General features: G+C 45.4%; 1 protein-coding gene across 1 annotated transcript in view; it reads left to right on the top strand.

The window, feature by feature from the left end:
* SORCS3 (sortilin related VPS10 domain containing receptor 3) overlaps positions 1-13,376 on the top strand; it is a 549,191-nt gene that overhangs the window by 448,087 nt on the left and 87,728 nt on the right. The window contains exons 11-13 of the mRNA XM_036265289.1: positions 898-1,000; positions 6,473-6,549; positions 9,670-9,761. Of these exons, the coding sequence (XP_036121182.1) occupies positions 898-1,000; positions 6,473-6,549; positions 9,670-9,761 (272 nt within the window). The remainder of the gene's footprint in view (positions 1-897; positions 1,001-6,472; positions 6,550-9,669; positions 9,762-13,376) is intronic.

The raw sequence follows: 13,376 nt of genomic DNA, 5'->3' as shown, positions 1-13,376 counted from the left end.
AGGTTTCTTAACTACTTAATCATATTGTAGACATTTAAAAAACTGGAGATATGGTGGTAAATAGGGCAAACATGGCCTCTCCCCTTTTGTAGGATCAGTCCAGCTCATGTGTTTTGTTTGGGGGTACCAGGAAGGTCAAAGACAAATGCCTGCCTGTCTCTAAGAACTGGCAGAGCATGACTTCCCGGCCCAAGCCTTACCGATGGCTTCATCGTATTTCCTGAACCTGGTTTTCTACTTTCCCCAATTTCATCATTTTCATATTTGTATGTATTATAATATATAAAATAATCCACCCCTATAAATCCTTTTAAAGTACACCTAAATAGGGATAAATAAGGAAATAAAGAAAGAACACAAATTTATGTGAGTTTTAGATAATGGCTTCAAATATTTTAAGTAAAATTCCGTGGAAGTGTAAACAAGAAGCAAGTACATGAAATAGGAAAAGAAGTCACCTGATCGAAGAAGAGGGCAGAGGACCTGGGGACGGTCTCACTTAGCCTCCCGTTCACCCCTCCCCACGGGGTCCCTCACAGCTCCAGGAGGCAGAGCGTGGTGGTCAGGATCAGGTCTGGGAGAGGCCAGTGTCATCCTTTGTTAAGGAATGGCCGGGGGCTTGGGAAGGCCAGCCATGAAGGGCGTGTTGATGGACCGGGTGGTGGTGGGGAGAGCAGGGGAGGGGGCAGCATGCAGTGTGGGGACCGCAGGGCAGGGGCTCGGGGCAGCCTCTGATGTGAGGGTGTTGGCGATCCCAGGTAGAGGCGACTCCTGCACAGCCTGCATGTGCGGGGCTCACGTCCAGTCCTCGCTCCGTCCGGAAACCTAACATCTGGGGAGGCCGGGGTGCTGGCAGGAGTTTCCTGGAGTAAAGCTATTTTCTTCTTCTCCTTGCAGCCCTTCTGCTCCTTGCACCTGCACTTGCAGACCTCTGAAAACCCATATTCCTCAGGGAGAATCTCCAGCAAGGCGACAGCCCCGGGGCTTGTGGTGGCGACAGGTAAGGAAGACGGTCCCTGGGCTCCTTCCTCACTCAGGAAAGCTGGAAAGTCTAACCTCTTTGCATTCATTTGAGCACTGGGTCAAAGCTCTGGACACTCTCCCCAGGGAATAGGCAGGGCCCCTGGATCCCTGAGGCCTTTCTAAGAACACCCGTGACTTCCAGGTCGGTGCGCCCTCCCGCCGGCACAGAGCCGTCCTCTGAGCTCAGCAAGCGGCCGGAGCTCTTCTCAGAGTAAACGGATCCGCAAGATTGTTTGTAGCAGGGAATTCTCACTTTAAGAAAATGTGATCTATGAACTTCCGAGCTCACCAAATGGAAGTTGGGGTCGCTCTCTTTACACAGAGGGTTCTTTACAAAGCGCTTCACCCCAGAGCTCTTTTGAATCCAAAGGTCTCTGGTGCATGGGGAGGTCTGTTTACACGTGGTTAACCGCTTGGCTGCCACGGGGAAGGGCTGGAGCTCCGAAGGCTGCATTGTTCGCACCACTGCCCACCGCCCCTCTGTCTGGAACGAGAAGGGAGCCCCTGGGGAAGGCGCTCTGGTGAGCATGCGGTTGATTTGCATGCACCTTGGCAGGAATACATTGATGGCATCAGGCAAGGCAGGCTCCTAACCTTGGAAGTTAGAGCTGATGTTCGGCAGCTTTTTCCTAATGAAAGCAGATGAATTCACACGGACTTTCGGAGGTGGTGCGTTCTGTTCTCTCTCATCAACCGGAAGCTCTGCCCTGGCACTTGCTCCTTTCCTAGGCACGGCCGCCTGGTCCTCCAACTGGGTGAGCCCCAAATACCGCCAGCGCCCTGCCACTCTGCTCAGACTGACAACTGGTGTCGCCTGCTGCATTTCAGCCCACTCCTGTCGACCCCACAGGGCTGGCACCCACCTTCTGTGACACCACTGGCTTCCGGGAACGCAGGGCAGTGGGATGAGGGCCGACTCGGTGGCTGCCCTGGCTTGGGGGTGATGCCCACGTTCTGTGACACCTGTGGGCATACCTCTCAACATGGGGGCTGCTATGCGGGCTGCCTCCCTCGAGGCCTGCGGGAGGCCCCGGACTGGAGTAGAACAACACTGGGAAACGAGAATCTGTAATAAAAGCTAATGTTACTTAAATGTGTACGATCTAGACAGGTTTTGTTCTACGTGGCTTCACTGCTCTGAACTCCAGTGTTTTCATTGGCACAGTGGGAGTCGTAGCAGTGATTCAACAGAATTGAAGGAGTACATGAGGCAACAGATTTAAAGTGCTCAGAACAGTGCCTAGGACCTACTGAACCCTCAATACATGTTACCTATCATCATTGATATTACAGAAGTTAAAACCACTGTTTCGCAACAGAAGAAGACGAGTTGCTTGTCTCTTTCCATAGAATCCGTAAACCATATGTGTACACTTTGCGGAAAAGGAGAAAAGCAATAACGCTTGTTAACCCCGTCGGCCTGCTTTGCAAGCTGTGCTCGGACACTTTTCAGCCTCGGGAATTTGCTTTAGATCTTAACCTCTGAGCTGTGATTTCTCATCTGTAAAACAGGAACGTTTTCTATCTTGTGAGGGTCGTTAAGAATTGGAGATGGAAGAGTGTGTCTACCAGACCCATCAAAATGTGGGGAAGAGTGGGAGGAATTACTGGTAGCTGTTATTAGCTGTGCCCAACACGGGCCTCTAAATTAGTCTAGTGCTAAGGGTTACTTATAAATTAACACACATACAGACAGTAAAGATTTGGTTTTTATTTTTTTTATCCATGTCTGTCAGAATTGACTCATTTATTTTTCTCTTCTCTCAAAGTTACTCTCGTAACTTTGTACGGCTTTTTGCTGGGCCTTGGGACATTGGAGGGATGTCCGACAAAATTCTGATGAAAAGGCAGAGCTAGATCACAGACACGTGACTCCTCATACCCAGCTCCTCCTTGCCCTGATCACCAACTCCCCCTGCGACGCTCTTTGCGGTCAGAAAGTAATCATGAAGATAGCCCGGGGTTTCTTCAGTGGCCTGCCTGGCGCCCGTCTCTCCCTTTCCCGCACCCACACATTTCTCCTGCCTTCAGGTGTCAGTGACTCCGGGTCCTCTCCCCTCTGCCCACTGCCTCTTCCCATCGCTCGCTGACATGGGTCTCAGGGCAGCTGCGTGGAGGAACGTGTACCCTGCGATCCCTCTCTAATTCCTGCTGAGGCCATCTCAGAGGGCAGGGGGACTTCCAGTCTGGCGGGTTTGGCGAGAGCTTTTGGCAGGCAGAAGCACTGGCATTCCAAACCTCCTTCCCTCCGTGAGTTCCAGCCGGTACCCAAGACCTCCCACCCTGCAGTGGCGTGCAGCGTGCAGAGTGCTGTCCTCGGCTTGACTGCACAAGGGCCCGTGGTGCAGGAAAGGCTAATACTCCTCTCGGTTTCTGGTGAAGAGATGGGGACAAAGGGGAGAGGGGCCATGCCCACTCCCACCTTCTCTCTGGCTCTAAGGCTCTTCTGCCCAGTAACCATTCAGCCAGACCCAGCCCTGAGCCTACCAGCCCCGCACCGGCCCCAGCTCCCGCCATGCCACTGCGAAGCTCTGCCTGTTCACACCCCCGTGCTGGCGCTGCCTCTGGGGGGCACTGCGCCCCCTGCAGTGGATGTGCGCTCGCTTCCTCCTCCTCCGAGCCCTTACCTGCTCTGGAGAGGCGTCCATGATGGTGAGAGAAGCATCTCTAACTCCAGAGACTCCATTATTTCTTCTCTCTCTCTCTTGCTCCATCATTGTTTCAAAAAATGTTTAATGACCAGAAAAAGTGGCCCTGGAGGAATTGGGATTAGGGGTGAAAGCAAGTTTTTGTTTTTGTTTTTTTTATCCTCACCTGAGGACAGTTTTGCATAGAGCGAGAGGAAGAGAGAGAGAAACATCGATGTGAGAGAGACACATCAACTGGTGGCCACCCACACGATCCCAACTGGGGTGGGGACAAACTGCAACCGAGGTACGTGCCCTTAGCGGGAACCGAACCTGGGTCTCTCTGGACTGGGCCAACGCTCTAACCACTGAGCACCGGCCAGGGCGAAAGCAAGTTGTTTAGAGCTTCCAGAAAGTATGGCAGTGACCTTCCATGATTTACCAGCCAAGCTACTGGTGAGAGGAGCTCCCGGCTCTCCACCTCACACCTCCTCCCTCCCTCCTGTCATGCCACTTAAGGGGAACAGCTGCACCTTGCAACCTGGCCCGCGGCCGGCCGCGGTGGAACCCTTCTCAGGCCCACACTAGCCCGTGAGGCGCATTATCCAGGTCTTCCTTCTCGGACGCCACAGCCCAGACTCCTCCTGCGGGAGGTTTCCCACGGGGCCCTGAGGGACCGGACATGTTCAGAGAGGAAGTCATCCTGGGTGTATTCTCCATGTCCCTTCGTCTGCGAATCGACCTCTCGGTTCCTGTGAGCAGCAGCATGTCTCTCAGGGCTCCTTTCAGTCGACAGAGATATTTTGAAAAGCAGACTTTATGCCCTGGCCGGTTTGGCTCAGCGGTTAGAGCGTCGGCCTGCGGTCCTGAGAGACCCGGGTTCGGTTCCCACTAAGGGCGCGTACCTCGGTTGCAGTTTGTACCCGACCCTGGTCGGTTGTGCGGGTGGCAGCCACTCTTTGTGTCCCTTTCACATCGATGTTTTTCTCTCTCTCTCTGTTCCTCTCTCTCCCTCCCACTCTATCTGAACAAAAAATGGAAAAATGTCCTCGGGTGAGGATAAAAAAAAAAAAAGAAAATCAGACTTTACTGTCAGCCTTGGATTCTCACCACCGCAAAGCCTCCAGAATGGATCTATTTGAGCTTTGAAACAGAGGCTGAGGATGTTGGCAAAACCCTGACAGGGGTTGCAGATTCTAGCCCTAGGGTCTCTCTCTCTCTCCCCCCTTCCCCCTCCCCTGTCCCTCCCCCTCCCCTCCCTTCCCCCTCCCCCTCTCCCTCCTTCTCCCCACCCTCCCTCCCCCTCCCCCTCTGCCTCTCCCTTCCTGTTCTCTCTTTCTCTAGCCACCCACCCTTGGTGGACATTACTATTCAATCACCACCTTCTATTCTGTTGAAATCCAATATGACTTCAGAATCCTTATTACTACTATGTTCCAGGCAATCATCACCAAACAACTCGAACTGACATTCCCTGCCCCATCCTTCTTGTCTTTATCTGCGTCTTCCAAACCCTGCATCTGGAGAATGGAATCCCGAGTTCTGGACAGACGTCTCCAGGGCAGCCTGCCACGCTCTCCCCCCTTGGCTTGGCCACTGCCCAAGCCCTGAGCCCCAGGGTTGTCTTTAGAAGACCGAGTGACAAAACAAGTCGTCTAGCTGTGTGCTCCTGATGCTGATGGGAGCTTGACAAGCTGCACCCTGGCTTTAATTTCTCATTTGGAAGCATTAAATGTCAGGAGCTCAATTAACATTTTCATTATTGCATTTTTATTGTGCTCTTATTTAGGCTACAGATGTGTGAAAATACACATTCCCTTCCTTCTTTTTATTTTTAAAGAAAAAATATTAGTCAACATGATAAATTCTTACATGTAGGGTGCTCTCCTGGTTCTCAATACCTCCCCAAATGCACATCAACATTGGAACATGATTCAGTTGTTTGTATACTCATTCATTCATTCACTCCACAATTAACTATTGAGCAAGTAACTATACTATTCTAGGCTCTGAGGTGAGTGAGGTGTCCACTGGGGACACATGGGCAATACAAATATACTAGAAAATATTGACCACTTTCTTTTATAATAAATATAACCACAGGGTGATGGATTGCAAGAGGAAGAAAAAGAAGAGGAGAGGAGAAAAAGAAGGGATAGAGGCAATAATTGTGGTCAGTCTAGGCATAAACCAGATGACTTCTTTACCATCCATGCTTGATGGCCAGGGTCTGCTAAATATTGTTGTCTTATTCTGGGCACTTTATAATAATGTAGGTCACATAGTCTATACTGTTGGGTTACTCAACTGACTGGCATGCCAAGAGACATATTGGCAAGTTAAAGTTCGGTATACATAAGGATACACGCACGGATACACACACACACACACACACACACACACACACACCCACCAGTTTTTCTTAGGCTAAAATATATATAAGAGAAAGGTGTCCCTAGGCCCAGCTTCTCCATGCGTGTCTACTCTTTCACTCTTTGCCATTTTCAGGGAACACCTGTTGAGACCAATCTTTAAGAGATTATTGGTGTACAGAATGAATAGTTCAAGAGATTCAAACTAATCAGTATTCAGTCTTTGAGTTTTTACCGTTTAAAGATTCATTCCTGTCATATTATTTACTTTTTATCATATTGAGATTATCCTCCTGCTGGGTTTTTTATATGACACCAAGAAAGAAGCTGTACGAATCAACTCTAAATATCACTTGGAAAATGTTTACTCATTGCTCTCCTCTCCCCTAAACCCAAGCCCCATAATCTGTAAATGGCCTGACAATTTCAAATACTCTGCTTATGTTTCAGGCAACATTGGCCCGGAGCTCTCATACACTGATATCGGTGTGTTCATCTCTTCTGATGGGGGCAACACGTGGAGACAGGTAACTGGGAGATTTGGGGACAGGGAAGAGGGATTTAGGGCAATGTCTGCGCAGCATCTCACCTTCCTAGAGATTCTCAGGCTCATTAGGACTTTGTCACTGCAAAGAAATGGATGCAGATGTTTGTTTTGGAAAACTGGGCTGGCAGACTAGATGGCCAGTGGGGTCAAATGGGAAAACCATCAGGCAGGGAATAGGAGGAACTGGAACTTTCTCAGTTCCTTCATTCTTTTATTCAGCAATATGTACAGAACAGCTACCAAATGGAAGTACTGTACCGGTTGCTAGGGGTACAACCAATAAAATGCTTCTATCATTAATGTGCCATGGAATCTTGGCAAGGAGGTCTCTTCACCCTTCTGGATCTGTTTCTTTATCTTTATCTACAAGGTGAAGGGGGTAGAATACTAAACCAGCAACGTCGTGGAAGTCTGTGGTTCAGTGTTATGTAGATCCAGCTATAAGTAAGTATAAAACAGCTTCATAGATACATGAGTACATGAAAACAATAACTCATTGTGCAAACATCTGGAGCAGTGCTGGCCAGTAGAACTTTCAGCAGTGAGAGAAATGCTCTGTATCCTCCTGTCCCATGTGGTTACCGAGCACTTGAAATGTGGCCAGTGTGACAGAGGAACTAATTTTAAATTTTATTTGTTTTAATCAATCCAAATTTCAGTAGCCTCATGCAGGTACTCTACTGGACAACACATATGTATGCAATGTCAATGAAGGGTCAAGTACAAAACTGAGAAGGTAGTTGAATATTTCAGATCCCTTTCCTCAAGGAGCTCAAAATTAGGTAGAGGAATGGGCTCATAAATAACTAGAACTTAGGGTGATTGTCTTATTTTGGTGGCATCACTACCATGTAGAGAAAAGGAAGGAGTTGTTCTACTTGGAGAAACTGGGACAAACTTCACAAGAAGAGCTGACATTTTACTAAGTCTTAACGGTATGAAGGTTTCCACCTGGGGAAGAAACGGGAAGAGCGTGGACTATTTTGATGATGAAGGTGAAGTCACCATCTGAATTCTAGTTGGAGGAGTTCCTGTTTGGAACCCTCAGTGAAGATTATCATCACTGTCACCAACATCATCACCACCACCCCATTGCCACTACTGTCACCACGGCCACTATCAAAACAACTATACCAAGGACCTACTAGACACCAGCAAGTACTTCAAGGCTACAACAAAAGATAAGTTCAGGTTGCTACTCACGAAGGCATAATCAGGTGGATGAGGAACAGACATACATGAAAACATAAGATAATCTATTATAAGTGCCCGAATGAGGATAAAGCTGGTATACAAACTCTTCTAGGATGGAAACTCCAAACAGGCAAACCCTTGTCCCTCCAACTCAAGGAACAGTGCGCCCAGCCAAGTGGTGGCTGCGACACCCAGGCCTTGGGCTGACTCTGCTTTGGTTTGCTTTCCTCCTTTCCCACGCAGCCAAGGGTTCCAGTCCCCACTCCAGTGCTGAGTAGGACGAGTTGGCAGTGGCTGGAATGATAGTATCGAAAGGAAAGTGTGAACGTAAATTGTCCCTCCTCTCGAGTGCCAAGAATCTTCTTTTAGTTCTCATTCTTAGACTTTAATCCGGTATCTCCATTATGTGGTTTATCAGAGAGCCCATCTACGAGCTCTGGAGAGAAGATGCTAGCATCGCAGGTTCAGAGTTTTTGTTTATATCTGAAATATAAATGAGTCCCCCTTATGTCCTTTGTGCATTAAGACTCACCATTGGTACAGACATTTTTCTTTCCTTAAAAGTCAAATATGGGAAAGGAAACCAATTGAAATTTGGCTTGAGAATCCACTTGTTTGTTTTTATAGTGTTTCCTGGGGCATATGTGTAAGAGGCCCATTCCTCCTACTACTTCCCTTTCAATCCGCCTCTTCCTCCTAATACCTTCTGGTACTTCTCACTGAATCCACCATCCCAACCTCTCTATCCAGGCTACAGGAAGCACCATTAGTGCTCAAAAGCTAGAGGAATTTCCGAATTCTCTTTTTTTTTCCCTACAAGATTTAAAGTAGGAGATTGGTTCTCTGCTAGAGAAATGTTATTTTCCTGTCGGAGATTTGAAAGTCATATATAGAAGCATTGCTGTATGTGGGCTAGGTCTGAAGTTCTCTCAGCTAAGAGCCTTACATTATAACAGATGCTTAGTAAATGCCTAAGTAGATGGATGGATGGATCACTAAGTGAGTGAATGAGTGAGTGGATGGATACATAGGTGATAGACAAATAGATAAGTTAAAGAATGAATTACTTTGGGTCCCCAGGAGTACCATGTTTCAGTGAACATGTAAAGATTCCCAAGCACCCAATTTAGGTCTTCATCCATCTTGCAAGTAAACCTAGGAGGCAGTGGCTAAAGCTAAGAACTCAGGCATCATGTATACCACAATTTCTAAAGAAATGTCTTTTATCTTCTTAGATAATGATAAACAGTTCTGTAAGACACAGACTATTGATAAATTAGCCACCATCTGCATAGTTGAGGAATAAGAGAGAGCTAAGTGTAGTAATTGACTAAAATAGAGATGGGGAAGCCTTTTGAGTCCCATTTTCCTCTGGATTATCCACTTGAGCATGCATCTTGTTGCTTCCCCTTCTTTTTTTATTTATTTATTAAAAAAATTTTTTTCTTTATTGATTTTAGAGAGAGAGGAAGGTAGAGGGAGAGAGAGATAGAAACATTGCTGAGAAAGAACATCTATTGGCCGCCTCCGACATGACCCCATTGGGGATCAGGCCCATAACCTGAGCATGTGCCCTGACCAGGAATCCAACTGGTGACCTCTTGGTGCATGGGTCAATGCTCAACCACTGAGCAACACCACCTGGGCTTGCCTCCCCTTCTTGTAGCACACAGATGCACAGAACTAGTGGAACGAGCCATGGAAAAGCCACTTCTTAACCTAGGGAGAGTTATTTGTTCTCTGCAAGCCCATCTCCTCATCTATTAGATGGGAATGATAGTACTTGCCAAATTGCCTGATACGGTTGTTGGAAGAAGAAACAATGTATGTGAAAGACTTTGTAAACTGTGAAGCACTATGCAAATGTAAGGTGTTGCTATGATTGTTGTTGTTGTTGTTGTTCCAGATCTTTGATGAAGAGTACAATGTCTGGTTCCTAGACTGGGGTGGCGCCCTCGTGGCCATGAAACACACACCTCTGCCAGTCAGGCATTTGTGGTAAGGACAGCTCCCTACCCTATTCGTGAGCAACTTAATAGTGGATGGATTGGGAAGTTATTCTGCCTGGTTTTGTGCCCATTTACCCATTTCCTCATCCATTTATTCATCTATCCATCCATTTAATATACATTATCTAACTCTTAGGTGGCAGTAGTAGGCCAGATAATTTAGGTGGGGAAGTATGACATATAGTGGAATGTAGGAATGGGTGCTCAAATAAAGCAAAGAGCAGGAATGACTTCTGAGATCCAACGGACAAGATTAAGAATCCAAAGTGTGTGAGATGGAAATCGCTTCAAGAAGATGGTTAATGCATGTAGCGAGGACTAAGTTCAAACCTAGATAACTTGGGTTTGAGATGTCTAGAAATATTCAAGCAGAGATGATCATTAGTTGTCAGATGTACTCATCTGGAAATCAGGTGAGATGTCTAGACTGACACTCTAGATTTAGAGTAGTTTACCTGTCAGGTGGTGGTGAGAGCCATGGCTGTGGTTCATGCCTCAGGAGACAGGGTAGAACAAGGGGAAACCAGGGGCTGGCCCGGAGCTGGTGAGCACTAATGTGTAGAGCGCAGGAGAAATATGAAACAAAAACTAGGAAGAAATAGCCGAAAAGGTAAAAACCCAGGAGAAAAATTTTCATGGATACTGAAAGAAGGGGTGATCAATAGCACTAAATTCTATAATCGGATAAGTCAGTTATGGAGTGAAAAAAATCTAGGATTGCTCAATATAAGATGTCATTGGTGATCTTTGTCAGAGCAGATTCAGAAGAGAGGTGGGGTTTAAAGGTAGATTGTAATAGATTTATGAATGAATGAATGAATGAATGAATGAATGAATGAAAAGCAATGGGGTAACAGAGAATGTAGATAACTCTTCTCAAGAAAGCAGATTATGAAATGAAGTAGATTATAGAACAAAGTTAAAGTTAAAAATACATATATAAAAACTTCCAGTGAGGAAAATAGCTGACTGAGGATATATGATGATGATGATTTTATGATGGTGATGATGATGTTGCTGTTGTTTGCTTTCGTTTGGGGCAGGGGTTGGATAAGTATATGTGTGTTTAAGTCCTGAAAGGAAATCATTTCAAGTTCAGCTAAGTGAATATTTGGCGGTACAGAATATGCTGTCTGGAGTGCAGTTGCAAATGGATTACTCATGGGCTGGAAGGTGGCCCCAAGCTTAAATACCAGGCCTATGATTTGTGGAGTAAGGGTTTTTAGAGACTTTTACTGGGAAGCATCGGATTGTAATCAGGCAAAGGCATCCGATCCCCAGGTGCCAAATCCAAGCTTTAGCCACCTCGGCAAGGGCTCAAGAAGGTTTCTCTTAGTCGGACCATTTATTGGGTTAAAACATATGAAATTGCCATTTTTCAGTCAAAAATGGTGAAATAGTGTCAGTTTCTTAAAGCTCAACCCAGCAAAAAGTAAAATGGTTACACCTAACACTATATCTTCTTAGAGATTATGAGAATAAATTTTAAACAGATGCATGGGGCCGTTTGTAAGAAATATTCTCTACCAACTCAAGAATGAGCTTGTAAAAGTTCCCAGTGTAATTGTTTTATTGTCTTTATACTGCTGATCATATACTTCTTGGGTAGTATCAAAGGAGTGGAATTAGGTGGTTTTAATGATAGTCAGCATTTACTGAGGGATTCTTACATTCCCGACTCTGTTCTAAACCTTTACATGAATTATCTGAGTTAATTCTGGAAACAACCCTATGCATGTGGGTACTCTTTTGATTACATATTTCCAGTGGCATTGAAATGCAGACATATTAGACAGCTTGCTCAAGGCTACACAGTTAGTACCGGCAGCACCAAGTTGCCTCGCTGTAATGGATGCTCTTCTGTCTGAATTACTAATTTCCCAGATACTTCAGTGAGTACACAAAAGCTTGTCACATGGCCCTACCTTCTGGGAGATTCTAGTCAAGGAGCTGCAATAGTCCACTTATCACCACAAATCATAGCAATGCCGCTAATGAGTGTTGGGTGTATGTATTGCTAGAATCCTGAAGTAGAACGAAGCAAATAGGATGTCATGAAGCAAATAGCATGAGGGCTGATTCTTGAAGAAAGGATACCAGGGGTAGGAGGAATTATGGGAGGCAAGCCAAAGGAAGAGAAAACTTGACCAAAGCCAGGAATTCAGAAAATGTAGGGAGTGGTCAGAGACTCTATTTGATAGGCACCAAGAGTGTCAGTAAGTAAGGGTGGGTAGGACTCCAAACACCTTAAAAACCAGTTTAAGGGGTTCATGTTGAGCCTGTAGGTAATTCCTTCTACTAGGAAGACCTATCTCTCTCTCTGTGGAGGGAAGAGCTCTCTCTGTTGAGGGCTGAATAGGACTTGCACTCTCGAAGAGCACAGCTTGACTATTAAAACAAGTAGGTGCAATTTTTTAACTAAGAAAGACGATGTTTCTCAGCCCCTATCATGATGTGTTAAGAACTTCCCTCTAAATCTCAATGAGCAAATTGGTTAGTGTTCTGCAGACAGATACAGCTGGACAGATTTCTTCCACTTAAGTCCTAGGAGAAGGGGTGGCAACCCCATCTTACCTTGACTAGCACCCTCCTGATCTTTCTCCTTTGTGATGGTAGGAACCTAGTATTTACTTAATGGTTGATTTCTAGAGCCTTTTGCACAAAATTTTCCTTGTTTTAAGGAAATAAGAAGTGTGTTGTGTTGTTGTTGTTTCCTCTTGGTGATTGAAGAGGAGAGTCTATTGGAAGAAGTGTATGGAGCAGGGCTCTAGAGAGATTTTGGCTTTGGCAAATCTTAGCATCCTTACCTCTGACCATGCAGTCTGTTCTGCGATAGTTGTCTCCGGGGACCCAATCACTTCCAGATAGAGCACATGCCTGGAAATTTCTGGAGGGAAACCATCTAAGTTGGGAAAATTATTTAATATTCATTCAGAGATATGTAAGCAGGATCAAACCATGCTTCTCAAAGTCAACAATACTAAGTTTGAGTTTTCTATTATTCTATGATATATTTCTTCTGTTGGTGAAAACCATTTATAAAGCTCAGTAAAAATAAACTGCATTCCCATCGAATTACCTCTTATAATAATAACGATAGCACTACCCTCCATTTGTTCGCCTACTACAACTAAGACTGTATTAAAAATGATTTTTCAAACTAAGCGTTTGAGGTTAGATTTCCTCCACATAAAAGGACCTTGACACTGTCATTTGTCATAAATGCTACATGTTTCCCTGAATTTGGACACTACCCATGATTTCTGTTTACTTACTTATCTATGAATGCCTTCCTGAATTCATGCCTTCAGTGGTTAAATGCCAGCTACTTTGTTAGAAAACAACCGCAGATAACTCATTCAAATGATACATAACTCATTTGAACTTATGTATCAAAGGCTAAGTGAATGTTCTTTAAGGGCTTGACCATATCATTATCATCAATGTTTCCTTAAGAAGTTCTTGACTTATTTTGTCTCCTGCTTATGAATTGCAAGTTTGTGAAATGCAAACTCATTTTCTTCATTACCAGTAGTTTCTAATTAAGTCACAACCTTCAAGATAAACACATAGCTCATTTTAAGTGGATGGAAGAAAGGTTAAG

The sequence above is a fragment of the Molossus molossus genome, unplaced genomic scaffold (assembly GCF_014108415.1).
Source record: "Molossus molossus isolate mMolMol1 unplaced genomic scaffold, mMolMol1.p scaffold_m16_p_17, whole genome shotgun sequence".
NCBI classification, from domain to species: Eukaryota; Metazoa; Chordata; class Mammalia; order Chiroptera; family Molossidae; genus Molossus; species Molossus molossus.
This window is presented reverse-complemented; position numbering and strand designations above follow the sequence as displayed.